The following is a 22,940-nucleotide window of genomic DNA, read 5'->3' as shown; positions in this document are numbered from 1 at the left end:
GTAAATATACTGTATTAAATCTCTAGCAATGACAAATTAAAATTTAAAAAGGCAGACCAAGAAGAATGCTCAAAAAGGCAGACAGGATAACTTAAGGTCGCAGTCTGTGAAACTCACAATTCAGGATCACTGGATAAGGTAACAAGGGCCGGAGCAACCCGCTTGTCAACTAACGCTTCACTCATGCCTCGTAGAGTCAGCTGTAAACCAGTCAACATGCAATAAAAAATGGTTTGGTAAACTGGAATGAGAACTGGGTTAGCTGTGACTGAGGATGGGCAGGCAGACTGATTGGCCTTTCTTGGTTTAGTCACCCACTCGAGCATTAAATGTTAAGCCTTTGGTTCATGCCACTATACTTACTGGTAACAATATATTAGTGAGATTAGCAGAGCATCCCTTCTTGGCTTGGAAGAAATAGTCCATCAGCATGTTTTTAAGTTTTGGAAATATTTATTGAGAACTAATACTACTAATATGTGTTTTTAAACAAATGGCCTCCAAATTAAGATTACTATGCAAGTTGACCTATAGATATGTAAATATCTTTAAAATGATAAAGTTTAATCAATAAGTGTACTCCAATATTGTTATTTTAAAGAGATAAGTATATTCTTCAATGACTTTAAAAGCTGATGGTTACTTCTTGACAGGCGCAGTTTGAAAAGGATGCTGAATGTAAAAGGCAGGGACCACACTTACATTTCAGGGTCACTGGAGAGAGTAATGAGAGCAGGAACAACCCTCTGAGCTACCAGAGTTTCATTCACCCCCTTCACCAACAGCTGATTGGTCAGCGCAGGGGGTATTCACAGGTGATGCATGTTAAGAGCAAACACAATGCCACGGGAGAGGAAAGGAATAACCAAGAGAAAGAGAAAACACAAAAGCAAAAACAAAATTAGAAGCTAAGCAAATATTGCTACTAGAGTGCTTTATAAAGGCAGAGAATGCTTAGGAGGAAAATAAAGCTTAAATAGCCTGGCAGTCCACAAGAACAGAGTTTGTCACCAACTTAACAGAGTTTGTACTTTTGATCAAATAGTCTATGCAATTTATATGTTCAATTAAAATACAATTTTTAATGCAATTTTTTTTAACTTTAAAACAAAGCTAAAAAGAAGATACATATTTGGTTCTATGGTTAGAATTATTTAAGTAAATCTGGTGTGATTTTATTATGACCAATAAAGTACAAACTGCACCGTTTTAAAACAAAACTCAAATGGCTAGCACCACCACTAAATTGCTTCTGATTTTTCTAGAGCAAGTTTTAAATCGCATAGGGAAATATCCAACTTTTTACATCACATAGCTTATAGACAGATATAATATAGCCTACTGGAAAGTATGACATGTTGGGAATAAGATCTGGGTTCAGACTCTAGCTCTCCACTTATCAGCCACATGGCCTTGGATATATTATAATGTAATCTCTTCAAACTCAAATTTTCTCATCTGAAAATGGTGATATTGTAGTCTACCTTAAAGGACAGTTATGCTACTAATTACACATAATATACCTAAATATTGTGCAAGACTAAGACTAAGCATTCAAGAAACATGAGGTTAATTTTTTAAAATATATATTGACTTTTTACAGAGAGGAAGAGAGAGGGATAGAAAATTAGAAACATCAATGAGAGAGAAACATTGATTGGCTGCCTCCTGCACACTCTTTACTGGGTATGTGCCTACAACCAAGGTACATGCCCTTGACCAGAGTCAAACCTAGGACCCTTCAGTCCGCAGACCGACACTCTATCCACTGAGCCAAAGTGGTTAGTTCAACATGAGGTTAATTTTTATGAGTACTCCAAGGACATAAGCTTTTGTAATATATTAGGAAAAAAATTATTAAATTAAAAAAAATTTATTTTATGGTGATGGATGGAAACTAGACTTTTGGTGGTGAGCATGATGTAGTACCTAAGATGTCAATTTATAATTTTGCACACCTGAAACTTATATAATGTTGTAAACCAATGTTCCCACAAAAAACATATATTAAAAAATATTTGACTGGTTCAAGTAGTTTTCTATTTTGTATTTCTCTAAAGGCTCAAGTAAATAAATTACTGAATTTTATTAGTTTAGTAGAGAATTCTAATTCTCAATTTCAGAATGTAAACACAAATTAAAGCTAAATGCTAACCAATCTGTTCTCTGGTAGTGGAACTAGTCCTCTTGAAGATAAAAAGATGTCATGGAATTTTTAGTAACAAAAGACAAACACTGTGTGCATATCTTAACACATTCCTCCTACACAACACATCAGAGGGAGCAGAGCTCACTTTATGTGAAGATTCTTAATTTTACAATAATCTGTTACCATATAACAACTGATTCACTTTAGAATCTACTTCAACATTATAAAATAATTTTTATTTAAAAAAAAGTCCATAATTAGACAGGAATAAAATGACATAAGAACTTTGTTTTACTACTTTAAACATTAATGATATCAAGTACAAAGAAATACAAAAAAGAAGTTCAAATACTGTTAAATAAAGCTCTTATCTCTATAATTTTATAAATAAGTAGCTTAGATTTGAATCAGTAGAATGTATGTTAAACTGTCTGCTACCTTGTGCCAGCCAAAACACATTAATTAAAAAAAAAAAAAAAAAAAAAAAAAAAAAGCTAATCTAGCGAAAGTTAATTTTTCATTGCTCTGGAGTTTTTAAGTCTAATTCCTGGTTAAGCTAGAATACCAGAAAGCAAAATTTAAGAGCTATGAATTATTACACACTTTACATACAATATCTCATTTGATCTTTGAACCTGATGAGGTAAGTACAGCTATTATCAATGTTTTAACAGATGAAGAAATGAGCTTCGGAGAAATTAAGTAACCTGTCCAGGGTTTTAGAAGTGAACTGGAAAATGGACTCAATCACATCTGTCTTAAAGCCCATGCCTTCTGTGAGTTGTAGTCCAAGGTCACATGCTAATTTCCTTATGATTAATATAAGAAATAGTTATATGCAGTTCTTTCTGCATCTTTTGGGGAATCCATTATGTCACACTGGGAGTCACATGATAAAGTCACTTTATAAATCTATTTCAATAATAATTTTCTACTTAAAAGAATAATATACTGCCTTTTATTTAACAACTAGAGTGCTGGTGCATGAATTGGTGCACCAGTGGGGTCCCTCAGCTTTGCCTGTGGGATTGGGCTGAAACCGGCTCTTTGACATCCCCCGAGGGGTCCTGTATTGCAAGAGGGTGCAGGTCAGGTTGAGGACCCCACCAATGCACAATTGGGGCTGGAAAGGGACGTGGGAGGTTGGCCCGAGGGACCACGGGAGGACTCCAGAATGTGTCCAGCCCATCTCGCTTAGTCCCTATCAGTCGGACTCCATCAGCAAGCTACGGACCAGTCAAAGCATCTGCCCCCTGGTGGTCAGTGCACATCATAGCAACAGGTTCACCAGTCAACTGTCTGCTCCCTGGCCGCCAGTGTATGTCATAGCAAGCGATTGAGCGGCCTTAGCATATCATTAGCATATTACACTTTCATTGGTTGAATGGACGACCGGACACTTAGCATATTAGGCTTTTATTATATAGGATATTATTTAGGATGAGAATAAATGACTGAGCCCTTGCTGGTTTGACTCAGTGGATGGAGCGTCAGACTCAAGGGTCCCATGTTAGATTCTGGTCAAGGGCACATGCCCAGACTGTGGGCTTGATCCCCAGTAGGGGGCGTGAAGGAGGCAGCCAATCAATGATTCTCTCTTATTGATGTTTCTATCTCTCCTCTCTCTGACTTCCTTTCTGAAATCAATAAAAATATATTAAAAAAGAAAAAGAATACATGACTGACTGGATTTTCCCTTTCTGTTCTGCATCTGAAAACTTGAGCTAAATTTAGTGTTCAATTTCACTGAAGTATCTCCTATTATGTTCCTGGTATATCATTTGACTTCTCTTCTAGTTTCTGATCTCACATTAATTTTTTTTTTTTTTTTTAATTTTAGGTGTCCTGTATTTATGTTTTTAATTTAAATTAACTTATTTGTGTGTGTGTGTGTGTGGGGGGGGGGGGGGAGAGCAGGCATAATTATAAATTATAAACTATTAGTATCAAAACAAATTTTATAAATATACTTATTCCTTTAATACAATTTAGTTTAAAATATGGATTATTGACAAAAAAGTAACCATGACTTTTACTAGCATGCTCGGTGAAAATTTTTTTTTTTATCATAAATGAATTTGAAAAAGTATTATAATAAATCTCTCAAATTAGACTCAGAAGCTCATAATAACCTGAGAGAACACTGAAAACTGCTTAAGCATAGGCATAGTTTACAACCAACACTGATAGCAAACATAGAAAGTGAAAACCTGACAAAAGCCGCACATGGAAATAAGGTAGAAAAAAGTTCAAACACAAATAAAAAGGGAGGATGCTTCATTTTATTTAAATTATCTCCACTCAAATGATCTGCTTCACCAGTGCGTACATACATTTTAGAAACAAATGGTTTAAAAGCAATAGTTTTTATAGTCTTAGAATAAAATCCTATGAAGAGCATATATTAAAGAAAAAGCTCTTCATTTAAAGGTGGGGGGGGGGGGATTTCTTTTTGGGGAAAGAAGGGATTGAAGAGAGACTTTTCTTTCATGGTAATTACTCTTTTTCAACATACTGAATAACGAAAAATTATTTACACCCAGGAGGAACTTAAACTAGACATAAAACAGAATTTTTAATTTGATATTAACTATGACAAAGAACACTTGATTATGGTTTTTTTAAATTAAATATGAGTAATAACTGAGGGAGTAACATGGACAGAGAGTTTTCAACCTCCAGATAACAATAAACTTTTCTTTGAATTCCACAAATCTATTTTACATATTTAAGTTTCAGAAATTAAACATTTTAAATATATCAGAGCTCTATCCTTCAATTGCAATGTATCTTAAATTGTGGAAAAATTCTGAAATTCAGGAAGAACTGAATTATTCCATTTTTCTTATGGAAATAAATGCTTTCAGACATTTTAAAATCACATGTATATTTGGAAACTCTAGTTGGGATAAATATGCTCCCTAAACTACTATGTTATTGTGTGACTAGCATAAATTAAAAAACAAACAATAATGATTAACACATTTACTAAGCTCTCATTATGTGCCAGGCACTGTTTTAAAGGTTTTACAAGTATTAATTCTTAATATTAACAAAAATCCTTTGGGATAGATACTTATTATCATCTTCATTTTGTAGATGAGGAAACTGAGGCACAGAGAAGTTTGAACTTCCAACTAAGTGGCAGAGAAAGACACTGAACCCAGGCAGTCTGGCTCTATGGCAAGACTCAATAGCCATAAGAAATACTCGAAACCAATTTTAGTGCTAAACTACCAGTTCTAGATATATGTATATTTTTAGGGAATGACATATTTTCTTTATGATGGATACAAAAGATAGGTATTTCAATTTTCATAGTTAACTTGGGTAGGTGGCAATTTAAGAAAATCTAGTTAAATTACATGAACAGTCTTTTCTCTCTTATAAATCTGTGGGCTGATAATCTATAGGGATGCTATTCTGCATATGATATGTGAGGGAATAGTGAAGTAAGAATAACCAATAAAATAAATATTTCCATAACTACATTAATAAACTTTTTAATGCTACTCATGAATACAACTATATTTTACAACTTAAAAAATATATTGCTTCAGTTTATTTTAGTAGCCACATAACTCAGTAAACAGAGTGGTTAGAAAGATTTACATAGAATGGAAATTAAAATACGATTTAAAAGAAAATTCAAAAAACGAAACTAACATTTAAGAATAACATTCACATTCTTAAATATGTCAAAGCTAAATTTCTGCCCCATCACACAGTTCACAACCAGACACTATTCAATACCATAAGACACACAACAACATAACATCCTATGCAAAGCCATTTTTGTTTAAACACTCCCTTCTCCCTCTTCTAGAGAAAATCATTCTAATCTGAACCGAGAGAAGCACTTGTTTACATACCTCAAACATCCTAGCAGCAGTACACCTCACAAGTGCTGAAGTATGGACAACACCATACCATAAAACCGTTAACAATAACTCATGGTAGGCTGGATTTGCACTGAAATGAAAAAAAATCAATGTTAAAGTAAGAGCCACAGTGCCTTATGGGGTGTTTTGAAAAATATTAATTTATAGATTATTAATAATAAAATATTGGGAAAACATGAAATATAGTTTAGTTAGCCTATAAAACTGCAAACTTCCAGCATACTCAAAAATTATACTTTTAACTCTTTAATAACATAAAAGTTAAAATTTTAAAAATGTAAAGAAAAGTAAAATTTACCTATGAGATAAAAAAGAAAGGATGCCAGACTGAGAGTCAGATGGGCACTTTGCAGCCTCTGTAGATCTAACTATCTATGTCAAAACTGGAGAAGCAATACATGTCCTATCTATGTCATATGGTTCTTGTAAGATCAAATCACATCAACTCAAATCATCTATACGGAAGGGCAAGCTGTCTGTGAAACCTATCACAATGCAAGATAGTACTAATAAATGTATAAGCCTGTTTTCAGAGAAGGCTGGGTTAACACTGCTTTAGCAATAGGTGATGTGAGTATGAGCGGGACTAGGCAATAAAATGGAACAGAAATAGGAGCCTAATGACTAGCTTTCTCTTAGGACTCCTTTTTCAGTTTTGGAAAAAAAAATTTTTTTCTTCAAATCTGTGTTTGATTTTGTTTCTCCAAATGCTTAAAGAAAACATAAGTCTGTGCCCTTTCCCCACATTTTTATTATAATGCATTGATTACAAAATATTAATAGATAGCCAAAACCGGTTTGGCTCAATGGATAGAGTGCCGGCTTGGGAACTGAAAGGTCCCGGGTTCGATTCAGGTCAAGGGCATGTACCTTGGATGCGGGCATATCCCCAGTAGGGGGTGTGCAAGAGGCAGCTGATTGATGACTCTCTCTCATCGATGTTTCTAACTCTCTATCTCTCTCCCCTCCTCTCTGTACAAAATCAATAAACTATATTAAAAAAACACACACAAAAAAACCAAAATATTAATATATAAAAATGCAAAAACAAAATACAAAAAATCTTGTCTCAAAACCAAGAGAGCTGATTGATGTACATATCAATCTTTTTAGACTGAAAATATATATTCTATAAATCCAATGTAAAAATTGTATATGGCTTTTAAAAAACAGTAAGCTATTATTTTTACCCCAGTTCCACAAAAGAAGCCTTCAGGCTATCAAGAGGAGCATGAGACAATGAAAGCAGGGTCATTACATCTTCTAAGAATCCAACTAACAGTTTCCTGTCTTCTTCCTACAGAGGAAAAAGACTGATAATAAATTTCCAAGCAATCAAGTACAATTAAAACCATAATTTATTATCTCTCATTAGAAAAATTTACCAAATAAAGGGAAAATATACTAATTTGGAAGCATTTTAATTAAAAAGTATTTATTAAGCATATCTATAATATAGTGCTAGGAAGACAAAGACTATCTTACTTCAAAGTTTTAGATCTGTGCTGTCCAATGTGGTAGCCACCCACCACATGTGATTATTCATATTTAAATTTAAATTAAAAATTAAGTGAAAGAAGGAATTCAGTGACTTAGTTGTATTGGCTACAATTCAAGAGCTTAATAGCCACATGTGGATAGCAGCTAACTTATTGGGTAGCTGAAATATAGACTAGTTTCATAATGCAGAAAGTTTTATTACACAATCTGGGTTTAGAACATAAAAAGGTATATTCTCTCATTAAAATTTATTTTTCCAATTTTAGTTCCCATTAATTTTAACTCTAAATACTTAAATATAAACTACTAAAACAGCTACCCCCTAATAGTAGAAAATCGATTTGCAAGAAATTATATTTGCAACATCTTAGTGGTGAGAAACTGCATGCTTGATGAAATATAGTTGTGTTCTGAAAAAAAATAGTTGCGTCCTTGATTGAAAAATAATCTATATTTTTTAAAACTTTAACTATTATTTTAATAATCAGAAAATATTTGTATTTTTTCTTACACAGCACTGTATTAATAAACACATTTTTTTAAAAAGCAAGTCTACTAAACAAAGAATATTAAAAAAACACACACAACTATATGTTAAATTAACCTGAATCTGAAAGGAAAGGGGATTTGATATTCTATCAGAAAATATATAATAAATTAAAGTCAAGTTTTTTGTCATTAGGGATACCATTTTTTTTTTGTCATTAGGGATATAATAAATCAACAATAAACAGATTCCAGAGGAAGACTAGATTATCACCTACTGGTTTTTTTCTACACAGTAGACAAATTTAGAATGAGGTAGTGATAAAGAATCAATAAAAGTAATGACCAGCATGAATAAAGTTGGATGTCAGTTTTAGATCACAACAGTCTACTTAGTGAAAAGTTTAGACTGACAAATCAGCATTAGAGCTACATTAAAATAGTGTTTTCACTCATTTTTACTTTCCTATGTCAAGCAAAAAGTATACATAAATTTGTTAAATGAACTGAAAAAGTTGAGTGAAATAAGAGTTATGAACTACAACTCTAAGTGAGCATGGATTTTTTAATTTGAAATTTACTACAATCCTATTTCTCATTTTTAAAAACTCAAAACAAGCTATACTGTTTATGTATTTGATTCAAAATAGTTTTTGTTAACCAAAGCAAAAGGGCAGTGAATTACCCTAACAGAAAATTTTCTTTAGTAACAAAAATATTAACTGCTGGTATGTGCTTCCTAAAACAAGTAACACTGGCAATCTATGATAGCTACCTCAATTACTTTTTTTTTTTTTTTTTTTTAAACAAACTAAGAAGTTATCTCTTCAGATATCTGGACTTCATATAGTGACTCAAAAGATATATCCTTATTCATTTATTCAACAAATCTACTAAGGGCCTACTTACTCTGAGGCAAACCTTATACTTGGTACTTTATTATGCTTTAAAACACTATTTATGGTCAAAATCAACATACAAACTTGTGGTGGTTAAACAAGAGAGAGAAAAATATTGACATCACACTTATTATGCTGAAACAGCTTCCAAAATTAAACAGAGAGGAGAATGGTATTCGTACAATTGTGCCTGGCATGTGCTAAGACTAAATCTCTATGAATTTAAGGACAGGAAGAAAGACCACATTATGAGGTAGTCTAAGAACTAGTGTAGAAAAGGAAAGTTGAAAACAATACTGGCCAGCTGGCATGGCTCAGTGGTTGAGCGTCAACCTATGAACCAGGAGGTCACAGTCAGGGTTCAATTCCAGTCAGGGCACATGCCCAGGTTGTATGCAAGAAGCAGCCGATCCATGATTCTCTCACATCATTGATGTTTCTATCTCTCTCTCCCTCTCCATTCCTCTCTCTCTCTCTCTCTCTCTAAAAAAAAAAAAAAAAGAAAAAAAGAAAAAAAATTTAAAAAAAAATACTGTGCTACTTTAACAGAACTGGAGCTTCTATTGCAAGGTATTATGCAGATGATGTAGAACTATATTTTAATATTATAAGATGGTTCATATCTATTTTGGAAGAAGAGTGTAATAAATATAAATTACTGTACTTTGAATTCAAACAGCAAAATAAATGTTATTAAAAAAATGAAAGAAAATTCAGGAGAAAAGATTTTCCTTTTTGATTCTCACATTCTAATTTCCCAAAATGCTTTTATCCTGAGTCAATATTTTCACCTTACTAGTGGAACTTGCTTCACATTTAAAAATGACTGATATGCCTTAGTACACATCATGTGTGTGTTATTAACTTAAAACAATGTTAAGTAGTCTGTTATATTGGTGACACCCAATGAACCACACCTTCTGGTTCATGTCCTTGTTTAGGTCTCTCCTCTTAAATCTGGGCTGGGCTGATAAAAAATACTTTGATAAAACTGATGAGAGTACAGTATTCTATAGCATTTTCTAGTTTGCTTTACCTAATTTGTGGTTCCTTTGTTTTGAAAATTCAACAGAAGGAAACTGCTAAATAAGTGCAATTTTACACTTCTAACAAAGTATAAAGAACACAATTTCTAAATTTTTATTCAATAGAGATTTTACTCTGAGACTTATTCAAATATGCTCTCCCACTATAAATAATAAATCGAATAAAATGAATAAATGCTTTGTTTTCCTTTATGGATAACATTTCACCTATACACATTTAAAAAGACATACTAATATTAAGTAACTAATAGAAAGTACTTCTACATTTTCCAGTAAAAGGATTTTGCCCTTACCTGAATATAACACGTAAGAACTCCTGTTGCATAAATGGGGACGGTAGCTTTAGTGAGGACCCCATTTCCAGCTGAGGAATCTAAAATTATGAAAATAATTTTTAAAATTCTAGTATATTTTAAAAGCAAAGCAAAAAGTCACAATGTTAATTATATTTAAAGTTACAACTGGTTACAAGGCTTACAATATCATTACTTTGAAAAATAATTTTGATTAAAATATATTAACTGAGAGTTATAAAATGTAACTTACTACTTTTTACAGATTCATTAGCATAAACATTTTTAAAAAAATCTATTTTATTGATTTTTTTTTTTACAGAGAGGAAGAGAGAGTAGAAACATCGACGAGAGAGAATCATCAATCAGCTGCCTCTTGCACACTCCCTACTGTGGATGTGCCCGCAACCAACGTACATGCCCTTGACCGGAATCGAACCTGAGACCTTTCAGTCCGCAGACTGATGCTCTATCTACTGAGCCAAACCGGTTTTGGCTCGAACTGGCAACCTCTTGGTGCCTGGGTCAATGCTCAACCACTGAGCCATACCAGCCTGGCTCTAGTTGGTACTTTTTTCTTTAAGAAAAAAAAATTTAGTTACCCTCTATTATTATTATTATTATTATTTAATTAATTTATTTTTATTAAATTATTATCTGTGTACATATTTCAACATTGCCCCCCCTATACATACCCTCCCTCCCCAGAGTTTTGTGTCCATTGGTTGTACTTATATCATTAGCATAAACATTTTGATAGATGGGGAAAAACTTAAATAACCAAAATGAGATGCTATACTCATTTCCATAATCAGAAATCAAGAGTTTTCTTTAAGAACCTCCCAAGTACTCATATAAACAGTTCTTCATAAATTTGTAGGCTTTCAATCTGTAGTATTCAATGAAATGTAAAGGCACTCAGCTTAAAGGAGGCGCCTAGATGTGTATTATTTAATCTGCTTCTAGATATGAGATTCTACCTAGTATCCAGTACTGGCCTATTCCAGAGCCCCTCCTGCATCCTCTACCAGGGGTCTTCAAACTACGGCCCGCGGGCCGCAGGAGTCTGATCCGGCCCGCCAGGTTTTTTGGGCAGTGAGCGCAGCCGAGGTGTTACAGTAGGAATTAGTAGTTCATATAGTCCGGCCCTCCAGCTCTCTGAGGGACCGTGATCTGGCCCCCACTTTAAAAAGTTTGAGGACCCCTGCGTCTAGTCCATAGGGATTTTCAGCCAGGAATCAGGCGAATTAAAGACGGGAAATAGAGAATCACCCAACCACAGGAGAATGCCTTGTGACTACTGTAAAGTGAGATTGTTTTTAAAATGTAGCACCTGTAGATGATTTCAAAGAAAGGTTCTAGAGGTGATATGACAGTTATTGTTTATAACACCGATAGCTTGCTCTTGGTTATTGACCTTTAGGCACTGTTTGGAATGCTTTATATTTACTTTTATGTACTAAAAATATTTTTTCCTATTTTTATATGGTTTTACATTCTCTTCAGAAACAAACTGAGTTGAAAAGGTATCTTACCTGACTTCTCTAAAGGAATTTTAGCATAAAAGAAAGTTCAAAATTCATTATCAACTAGTATTTGAGATTTATTTATTATCTTGGTAAGAGTAATTTATTTTTCTTTACGGGAATATTGACATTACTTGAGTAAGACTATGGTAGTTTAGAGGTAAATCTGAGGCGGGGAACATAAGTTAAATTTATAAGTATGTACTCTATACACAGGAGTTAGTAACCCACTTCTTATGTGAACAGCTAAACACTTACAGATAACTAATAATTATAAAAGCTGTTTCTAAAATGTGTAAATATTCTTCATTAATTTATCATCAGAATTAATAATTAACTAAAAGATAATACCAACTATTAGTGATTTTCAACCAGTGTGCCACAAAAAAATTTAAGACAGCAATACCTGACTATTTGGTCAGAGGCACTGATTTCTTTTACTTAGGTTGTCAAATAAAAAAAATGACAACAGCCAACACAACAATAGCAGAGATCTCGCTTAAATCAAAATTACACCTATTTTATTTATTTATTTATTTATTTTTTTTGTGTGTGTGTGTGTGTGTGTGTGTGTCAGACTGGCAAAACAATATTTTTTTAGATGTGCTGCAGAATTTTAATAATTAATTTATTTGTGCCATAAGATGAAATAGTTTGAAACCCTGGATGATGTGGTTCAGTTGGTTCAGCATTGTTTGGTCCACCAAGAGGTCGCTGGTTTGATTCCCTGTCAGGGTACATTTTTTGGTTGTGGAGTTGACCCCCAGAAGAGGGTGTGCAAGAGGCAGCTGACTGATGTTTCTCCCATTCCCTCTCCCTTCCTCTCTAAAATCAATACTTTTTTTTTTAAAGGTTGAAAAGTGCTGATGTGTACATTTGAAAAAAGGGAAGGAGCACTATACTATACATATTTTTCCCCTAACATTTTCCATAATTTATTCCTAAAAACTAGAAAAATACATAGGGATGTAAGATTCACACATGAACAAGTTACTAGGCCAACAGTGCTACAACTAGACTTCTTAAGAAAGGTGAGTTGAAAACTATCAACAGAAGGGCTGGAGCTATCCATTTAAGCCTGTGGTTTCTTTAAAATATCAGATTAATTTCACTAGCACCTCATGAGGAGGATATTAAATGTCACACAGTTGTTGCCAGGACCGGTTTGGCTCAATGGATAGAGCGTCGGTTTGGGGACTGAAGGGTCCCGGGTTCGATTGCTGTCAAGGGCATGTACCTTGGTTGCGGGCATATCCCCAATAGGGGGTGTGCAAGAGGCAGCTGATTGATGACTCTCTCTCATCGATGTTTCTAACTCTCTATCTCTCTCCCTTCCTCTCTGTACAAAATCAATAAAATATATTAAAATAAATAAATAAATAAATAAATAAATAAATAAATAAATGTCACACAGTTGTAAAAGGAAGAGCTCCATACTATAAATTTTCCTTTTCAATTGTACTAGATAGTTCATTTATACAATTTGTATATAATAAATATAGTACTTTTTCTGAATAAAGAGATCCAATTGTTTCTAAAATTAATACAAACTTACCAATGTTTTCTTCAGATAGTCTTAGAATCTCCTGGAACTGAGGTTTTACCTAAGCAATCCAAAGAAAAGACCCAAAAAAGTCTCAGGTTCATGGATCAGTTGATGAGTAAATAAATGATGTTTAATACTACTATATATTTATTTATTTTGCTTTATAGACCATTCATTCAAGTGTTCAGAAATGTAATCATTTTTAACAGGTTTAGGATAAAAGAACAGTCAAGTTACTAAAAATAATACTTTAAGAGATAAAATACGTATTTATAAAATCAATTCAGGTCAGCAAGTGTTTCCTGAAGAACCTTTAGTTTACTTCACTAAACTAATTTCCAAGATAATTTTAAAAGCTTGAAATTACCACCTCCTAAATTGAAACTGATGATAGAAGGGCTATTTAGATAGATATTATATGATCAAAATTACTGAACAAAACATTTGCTCTACTTAGAAGGAATGAATGTTACTTGTTGCATATCATTCATTCAGGATATGCAACAAGTAACATACTCATCATGTGATATTCATCTGTTTAAATTAGTCTTTTATTTAAAATTCCTTGAAATTAAAATGTAAACATCAAATACTGAATTTCAATGAAATATTTTAAGTTAGAACTAATGATTGTTTCAATATTTTATTATTAACATTATCACTGATTTCAGTTTTCAGGTCGCTAAAGTAGACTTTTACTTGCTTTTGTTAAAAAAAAAAAAAGTAATTATTTCTTTGGAGATGCCAAACAGTTTTTGTCACTATTGACAACAGTAAAATCAAATTATATTTGATAATTAGATTCTAGTGAAAAATATAAAATAATCTTGTTTATTCTACAGTAACATCAAGGTCTGGTTTTCCCCTCTTATTGGCAGGTCAAGCATTAATTCACACATTCAGGTTAAACTGAGATGAAGACCCCTGTTTAAAGATTAATCTACAGTTCTATAAATGAAAAGATACTGAAGCAAATTCTTCATTTCACACATGAAAAGACTAAGGCCAGATAAATTATTATAGGTCACAAACAAAACAGGGACATAACTAATTTTCTGAATTTTGTCCAGTCAACTATACCAAACCGTTTTTGCTTTAATGTTTCAGAAACGACATATTTAATAGGAAAGAGCTGCACAAAATTCTTACCTTTTAAATGTCTTGATTAACATTTGATTATAGCTACTTCATATTTTTGTTTTTATTAGGTCTCTAAAGAATTTGCTTAATAATATCCCATGAAGAAAAGTGGATTAACAGGATTAAAGAAGAAATTTATATCTAAGGACATGGACATTTTAATAACTAAAACTACAAAATAACCTGGGTAAGCAAATGTGACAAAAGTTACTTTTGTTAGAGGCTGAAAACTGCAGCATTTATCTTAAGTTTCCATGCTAGTCTATGAGCTGCTTTCCACAACGTTTCCTATCTAAGGTGCTTTGGTTCTATAATCACCTGAGATTTTGACTAAAGTGTACTGAGCAAATAATTGTTTTCAATATCTGTGGTAGGTCAGAAGCATATTCAAAGGATTGATACTTTCTATGCTGAAACAGTGAGTAGATATTTTATCCAAATCTGGATACAAACTAAGTTTAGGCTAAATCATCTTCTGAAAATCAGATGTAAAGATAAGGATATTACCAACTAGAATTGTTTTTTACTATCATAATTTTCTAAGATATTAAAAGATACTTAGACTACAGGAAGGGCTCATGCTCTTATTTACTCTTTTATAGCATTAATTAACACATTACATTTTTATGGATCTTGCATATAAGAAAATATGGAATACAAGTTTTTACCTTAGTGTTTGTAAAAATTTTGCCAAATGTCCGGCAAAGGCGCCAGAAAAATCTGGAGAATTCATGGACACAGGCAGTTGAAGTAACATTAATTTTGCCAACTATTTCTATAAGTTGTGGCAACCTGAATATGAAAGGAAAGAAAAATAGGCAGGGGATACATATAAATTACTGTTTCCTTGCCAATTTCTGAAACAATGCAATCTTACAACCTCTGCTGTTTTGGTTTTCATAGACAGTAAAGTTGGAAAACAAAGGAGTTGTTTGAGACCCTATGAAAAGGTCTAACGTTTTCATTCTACTCTATAAACTTCTTAAAATAAAATTTAACTGCTTATCATAAAATATATGGAACTCTGGTAGAATTCTGAATATGGAGTAAATGTTTGAGACTCAAATCAATGAATTTTAATGCTTCACATAAGAAGTTTGCTACTGTGGCATCCATTTTAGCCTCAAAAATGAGAAGTCTGGATGTAGTTTAAAATCCATCATCACCATTAATCACCAAGGCAGAAGACAGATTCTTTTGATATAACACAGTAGCACTATCTTTGTATATAAATCACTACCCATCCAGTGGTGTAAATCTCCTCTCCTAAACAAGTTTACCAGAGATGCTGCCAAGTTAGATTTTGTTCTATTTTTTTATATTTTGTTATATTTTCTATAACAAAAGGGCCAAGCTAAATATAGTAAGCTATCTTTCAATCAACTGAATGAGTTTTAACCAAATGATTTTGAAGGTGGGAACTTACAATTGATTGACAACCCACAGTAAACTCTCCCAGCCTGTGGTACCCTCGTGTTCCAGCTGGTAATCATAAAGTTGTAGTAGCACTGCCAATTGTTCACGACTTCCAATAATAGTAGACACGTCTTGAAGGGGTGATATAGGCCGGGGGAACCGTGTCACTACAAATAATAAAAGCAAAATACATCATGCAGAAAATGGCAGTTTGGGAAGTTAGCTATTCTGTCAAAAGGAAAATAAAGTTCTACCTCCTAATTTTATTTGGCTTATTATAAACTTCACTAAGATAAATTAATGAAATCATTTTTAGATAAAAATTTTAGTCACACTTTTTAATCTCAAAGTTAAGACTTTATGAAACAAAATAATTATAAATGAATATTGTAATGAGTTAGTTTGCTAATGAGTAAAATTTCACTTTAGGTTAAATTAAAATTGGACCAGTGATAAGATCTTAGCTAAATAGGGATTTAAATTTGGTATAAAAGATAGAAATACTTGTAATTCCACCAGATTGTTTATGCCAAAGGAATAGTAAATATGATAAGATGCTTCCTTTGGGGAGTAATAAATTAATAGGTTAATAGCAGGGAAAAAATTGTTTAATACCAGAGAATAATAATATAAAATATATTAAAGCTTCAGCTGAACCGATTTCATAAGTATTTAATCTCTATTACTAAATGCTTTGTTTAAAAAAATTTCAATATTTGATAAACATTAAGTTAATATAAAGTACTAAAACCAATAACCAGTAAAATAAGGCATAATGTACTATAAATATTATAACTAGGGTCTTATGTATATACTTTTAAAATTATGTAAATAAAACATGAATATACACTAGTCTATTTTAAAGTTTGGACTTTTGGGTTGATCTTATAGATCATAAATAGATCCCAGGTTATTAAGAAAACACTTCTTGAATGGTTAGTGAGTAACACATGCCAACAGCTCATTAACTGTTGGTCAGAAAGTCCTAATGGCCCAGCAACTCCTGCACAGAGGCTGACACCCAATAAAGATACAAATAAGGGTGCAGCATTTTCTCAAAACATACCAATGGTTCATGATAATTAAAATTAAGAAAACATGACATACACTTAATTTTTAAGATGCTCAAAGGCAATAGTAAGATATTGTTATCTGTCTATGGTGTGCAAGGTTTCCAACAATACATTACGTACAGATAAAGTTTATCCCTTGCTAGCTGAACTCTCCCATTTGCTACTGTAATACACAAACAAATAGTTTGAGTAACATGGTATTCCTCACTATCTGAGGTCTCTGCTTTAATTTTCAGGACCTCAACCCAGGAATCAATTAGACTTGGTGAGTAATATTTGTACTTCATATTTTTACATCATGTCAAAGGACATTTGATATAATTTCAAACCATTGGTTACAATCTGTTATAATACAATGGAATGTTATTCCTTAAAAAAGTGACAAATTATTGGAAAATAATGGAACAATGAAAAGTAAAACAGATATAGTCAAGACTTACTGTAGAGAGAAAGAAAAAGAGGAAATTAAAAGGACAGGAAAGTCCCTAAGCAGATGAACTGCCTTACTGAGTGAGGGGCAGAACCTGAAAAGGCCAGCTGTGAGTGCCTTAGGAAGACTAGTCTTAAAAGTTTGAATTTCCATCCTCAATAATATCACTTAAATATATTCAAATCTACTCTATTCATTCTCAATTTTCCAAGTAAAACTGACATTCCAATAGCATACACTATTTTTATGTTGTGTTTTCTGTATCGTCGGACACACTTCATTATATCTGTAAGAATATAGGTAACCCACACTTTCTTGTTAATCTGAAAAGTTCAATTCTAAAAAAGTTTAAGAGGGGGCAATGGTAAGATATGTACATAGATAATAATTTAATTAAAAAAATAAAAAAATAAAAAAGTTTAAGAGTCTGTTGCTAATCTCAATGTTACATTCTTCTGTCTATCAGAAGGCAGTAAGAAACATTGATAATTTCACAAATCTGAAAAAGCTGAGAAGGAGCTCATAAATAGTAATAGCTGTCTATAACCATTTAGCCTGGAGGATAGGTGCAGTGGGGTTAATTAGTGCCATTGATCAAAGGTCACTTACTCATTAGCTGGACACAGATAAGAAAATACTGGCTTTTGCTATCAATTTCACATATTTCTGAAAACAGATCATATTCCTTCTTTGGGGGGAAAAAAAAGAGAGAATTCTGCTGCATATGCTTACATTCTTTACAAGGACATAGTAGGAAAGAGTAACACATTTTCTTTTCCCTAAATAAGATGAAACAGCCGAAACCGGTTTGGCTCAGTGGATAGAGCGTCGGACTGCGAACTGAAAGGTCCCAGGTTCGATTCCGGTCAAGGGCATGTACCTTGGTTGCGGGCACATCCCCGGTGGGGAGTGTGTGGGAGGCAGCTGATCGATGTCTCTCTCATCCATGTTTCTAGCTCTCTATCCCTCTCTCCTTCCTCTCTGTAAAAAATCAATAAAATATATTTTTTTAAAAAATAAATGAGATGAAACAGCTGGGGAAGAAAAAAGATAAAGAAAATGGAAATCAAAAGCTTCATAAACTGGCACTCAAACATAAACTGGCAGTATTAAGTAGATATTTTTATTGATTCAGCTCTATTAATAAAAGAAAATACTTATTTCAGTCACCAAAAAAAGGTTATAAAAGGATTATAGATTATGAATAAAAAGTATAACATAATACCATGAAGCTTATCCATAAAAGATGAAGACATATGACCGCAAATTCCACACAACCTTATAATACATTTTAGTAAGTATTCTGCCATATAAAGTGATTTTAAAAATTTTAGTCAAAAGCAATTCTTTGGGGAGTGAAGCTATTAATACCCTGCATCTCCCTTCCACAATTTCGGTTTAGTACCTTCTATCTGTGGCACTTCACCATGAAGCTTGGCTTTGCTGGAGAAAGGGGCATTCTGCAGCACGAATGCAAAGAGAGATGGGATCAAGGACTGCAAGGCAGAAAGATACATGTGGAGCTTATGTTCATCCAGCCCATGTTCGCCTTCCTGAAACATAAGGAGGGGAAAGCTCATTTTAGTCTTTTGAAATTACATATTTATGATGCTCTTCCTTTCTGTGGCAAATAATAAAACATTTAAGGACCTGTATACTAGATTCATAGCATAACATCTAATGGAGAGGTCCACTAATCATAATTTCTCTAAGTATGTGAAAGTATGAAAAAGCATAGAAGTAACAGAATCTTTTACATGGAAAACTTTAGGGTGAACATTAATCATTTCTATTAGTATGATTTTCTCTTACAGTTTTTTTTCTTAAAAGAGGGTCTTATTTATTTTTTTCATTAAGACTGTATAAAGAAACTAAAGTGAGCCACAGGAATCATTTTCAATGCTCAATGGATAAACCTACAGCAGTGCTTGCTACTTTCCCTCTCCTACTTACTATAAAATTCAGTGACATCTGTATTTGACAGCATTGAAAGCATTTTAAAACAAGTGAACACATAGAAGAAATTTCAAAAAGAAAAAAAGAGATAACAGAAAGAAAAAAAGAGTAAGGAGGTTCAGTATATAATATTTAACCAAATATTTCACTCTAGTTGTTTATAGTTTTGCTTTAATACTCATTCAGAATTTACAGGAAAAAGTTTGATTTTAAATTATATGTACATTTATATATTCACCTACATAGCAGTTATAATGCTTTATGTAAGAGCCTTTATAGATCCTTTAAAATTTGGGGGTAGAAAGGGCAAGAGTTGGAAGTCAAAGATGTCTATTAGATCCTTGTTCTGTCATTTTACAGCTGTGTAACACAAGTTACTTAAACACCTAGTTTCCTCACAAAAACCAAAATACAATTCAAAGAGCTATGGGAATGAAATATTATCCTATATAATAAAGAGATAATATGCAAATGGTCGTCGTGCCTTCGCACCGGGGCCTGAGGACCTGAGGCCGGACCAGGGAACCTGAGACTGCGCCCCCCGCCCTCCCACCCAGCAGGGTTTGATAGGGGACCTGAGGCTGCGCCCCCTACCCTGTGGGGCTTGATGGGGGTGGGGCCAGCTGGGTCTTGCAAGATTTCAAGGAGTACGTGGGTGGGCGGGGACTTGACTCTGGATCCCGGAGCACGCCCCAAACTCTGACAGAGGGAAATTTTCATATACATTTTATTAATTTTCTTTCATCTCTGACACTTCTATTATAGAGAAAGGGAAAATAGCAATATTAAAATATTCCCTCTAATTAATTCCCTTTTAATGTGCACAAATGTCACGCCCTGGGCCACTAGTATTGTACATATAAAGTATATAACTTAATAGCATATGATATGCATTAAAGAAATACTTGTTTTTTTTCTAGACTTCAATATAAACTTTTAGTATAAAAAATAGATAAAAGAGTTTCTATTATTTCAACTTTTCAATTATATTACTTGGAAAAAATGAAAAGTTCATTTTAAAAGGTGAGGAAATGAACAACTGCAGTGTAATAAACACAGTTAAAGCATTTTGCCATTATGTGAAGAAGAAAGCTCCAGAGACTCATATTTTAGTTATCTCTGCATTTTGGGACTGGACTTTTTCCTTTAAAATATTTTCAGTCTTCAGAAAAGAATAGGAAGAGCCAGCTTTCTGAATCACGTATTAGCAAACTCAGATCATGTCTTCTCTCCTCTAGCTTTAGCAGAGCAGAACTTCCTCAAATCTCCCCAGGCTCCAGTCCAACAGAATCTTTAACTGGTAATTTATTAGAATGTTCAGCTAAGTGGTACTTTCTGTCTTTGCTTTCCAAGATTATATTAAGATGCTTTAGAACACACCTTTTAAATTTCTATAAACTACATAAACAAAGAGAATGATTACCCTGAGAAGTTTTTCAATCTTGCTCAGCAATGTAGGTATAAGATGAGACTGTAAATTTCCAAGTTCTGTAGTCCAGGCAGCATAAGCTGGTAAAAATACTTGATGTGTTGCACTAACTACTCTTTCTGAGGGATCACCCAAGGCTGACAGCAACAATTCAAAACCCTGCCAAAACAACAACAAAAAACAAAGCAGGCAAAATGTAGATTTTTTTTAAAAAAGAATAAACTTAAAAAAATAACTCGATAAAAAGTAATAAGTACACATTGCAGTACATTTAGGGAACATTTAAAGAAAGAAAGCCATCCATAATCCCACCCTTCCCATTTTCTTTAAAGGAAATGCCATGTATAAATTGAGGAGAGAGGTGGTAAACATGCATGCTTGTTGCCGGTTTCCTGTATAAACGAATCACAGCATTCTTTCTTCTGAATTGCAGAACTGAAACCAGGCTGGTTATAGTGGACATAATTGCCCTCACTACTATAGATTACAGAGTATCTGAATCAGATTTGAAATATTATCTGGAATTTTAAAATAAAGTAAATGGGTTCAATCTGAAAAACACACCTGCTGATATTTGTCTGGATCATCAATGTATCCCATAATGATACCGAGGCTTTTGATCACAGCTTCCCTTACCAAATCTGCCTTATCTTCCATTAACATTTGTTGCAACATTGAAAGAACCAAGGAGCTACGAATTTCTTTCTGAAAATAAAAAGAGGTTTTTGCTATTTACTTACATCAGCAGCAGAAAAATAGGGAGAATGACAGATATCCACATATTCAAAATGCAAATTCAATATATATTAACATTTTCCTATGTTTGTTTCAAGTCTTCATTTTTCAAAGAGATAGAACATTACGAGTAGAGCTAAAGTATCACTCTCCTCTACCCTCTCTCATCTTTTTCAAATCTCCAGCTCTAAAGGTAGCAGCATCTATCCTGAATTTAGTACTATTCATCTCCCAGCATATTTTATATCTTTGCTAAATAATGCAAACCCTTAGAGCACATTGTATCAGGCATTTCTGGCAAATCACCAAAGTCAACACTCTGCTATAAATGGACAATGAGTCTTCTATCACTACCTATTCAACTCAGAGAAAAGTGTTGAAAGTTATAACAGGAGCGTTACAAAAATCACTCTGGCAATTAAAGCATTTGCCTGGCGTAGGGAATGTGGAAACATTTTAAAATCCTTGTGTTCCTATTTTTAAAGAACAGAAAAAAATTCAAACAGGATAGTTAAATATGAGAGTAAACTGGAAAAGTACTTTAACAAGAATTGCATTGCTATTCTCAGATGCTACTATTTAATATAATGCCAACCACTGCTGTGTCTTAATTTCACATAATTTTTTCCTCACAGTTAAAAAATGTTAATTGTTTAGCCTAATTAATGGCTGAAGATAGAATGAAGTTATCACTATACAAAGTCTTGCCTTCCCTTCCCTTCTTTGTACCATTATTGTAACTTGATCGATTTACAACAATTCTTTAAACCTAAACTTGTTCAGGTTCTTTTTACATATAATGGTTAGAATAAAATAACAATAAAAGATATGACCATTTCCATAAATTTACAGTGTGATTTGGTATGCAGAGCAAAGTCTGACATTTTTAAATGACTTAGTTTTTGTTTTGACTTTTTAGAAACAAAAATATATGGAATTTTAGCAAATTTTAGTCCCATTGAGGTTGGTGAATATGCCTTCAGGTATAGCCTTGTTTATTTATCCTTTAGGCTAAAAATTGTCCCCACTCCCAATATTAATCTAAATATTGGTTTAAACTTAGCTTTTTATTTAGTATCAGCATGGGCAATGGGACAGAGGGTATGTGCTTCATACTGATCTAGGCTGAGGTCAACTGTGGCATTTAGTTTCAGGATGCCCCAGGAAACTCACAGGACAAGTCAAGAGGTGTTACTGAACACACTGAGATTTTACATGACCAGTTACAATGTGATATAAGGCCAGTGCAGATCCATGGAGGAAACTTAAGTCTATTATTAATACTGCTTAGCATTCTAATATTAGGAGCAGTGTGGAACAGCTTCCTTATCCTTTGCAAGCATGTGATTGTTCACCTTTATCTTGAAACTATAAATAATAGAATGCTCAAACTCACTCAAATATAACTATCTAT

General features: G+C 33.2%; 1 protein-coding gene across 2 annotated transcripts in view; it reads right to left on the bottom strand.

Annotated features, from left to right (window-relative positions):
* The window catches only part of RELCH (RAB11 binding and LisH domain, coiled-coil and HEAT repeat containing), a 95,425-nt gene that overhangs the window by 15,462 nt on the left and 57,023 nt on the right, over positions 1–22,940 (bottom strand). Inside the window, exons 14-23 of one of the 2 annotated variants that reach the window (XM_084888296.1) lie at positions 21,356–21,496; positions 20,786–20,950; positions 18,812–18,959; positions 15,914–16,070; positions 15,156–15,279; positions 13,357–13,405; positions 10,276–10,355; positions 7,242–7,348; positions 6,022–6,121; positions 703–785 (exon numbers count right to left, since the gene is read on the bottom strand). In XM_084888296.1, the coding sequence (XP_084744422.1) occupies positions 703–785; positions 6,022–6,121; positions 7,242–7,348; positions 10,276–10,355; positions 13,357–13,405; positions 15,156–15,279; positions 15,914–16,070; positions 18,812–18,959; positions 20,786–20,950; positions 21,356–21,496 (1,154 nt within the window). Of the gene's footprint in view, positions 1–117; positions 201–702; positions 786–6,021; positions 6,122–7,241; positions 7,349–10,275; positions 10,356–13,356; positions 13,406–15,155; positions 15,280–15,913; positions 16,071–18,811; positions 18,960–20,785; positions 20,951–21,355; positions 21,497–22,940 lie in introns of both variants that reach the window. The other variant, XM_084888297.1, reaches the window with a different exon arrangement.

The sequence above is a fragment of the Pipistrellus hanaki genome (assembly GCF_964339955.1).
Source record: "Pipistrellus hanaki genome assembly, chromosome: 6".
NCBI lineage: Eukaryota > Metazoa > Chordata > Mammalia > Chiroptera > Vespertilionidae > Pipistrellus > Pipistrellus hanaki.
This window is presented reverse-complemented; position numbering and strand designations above follow the sequence as displayed.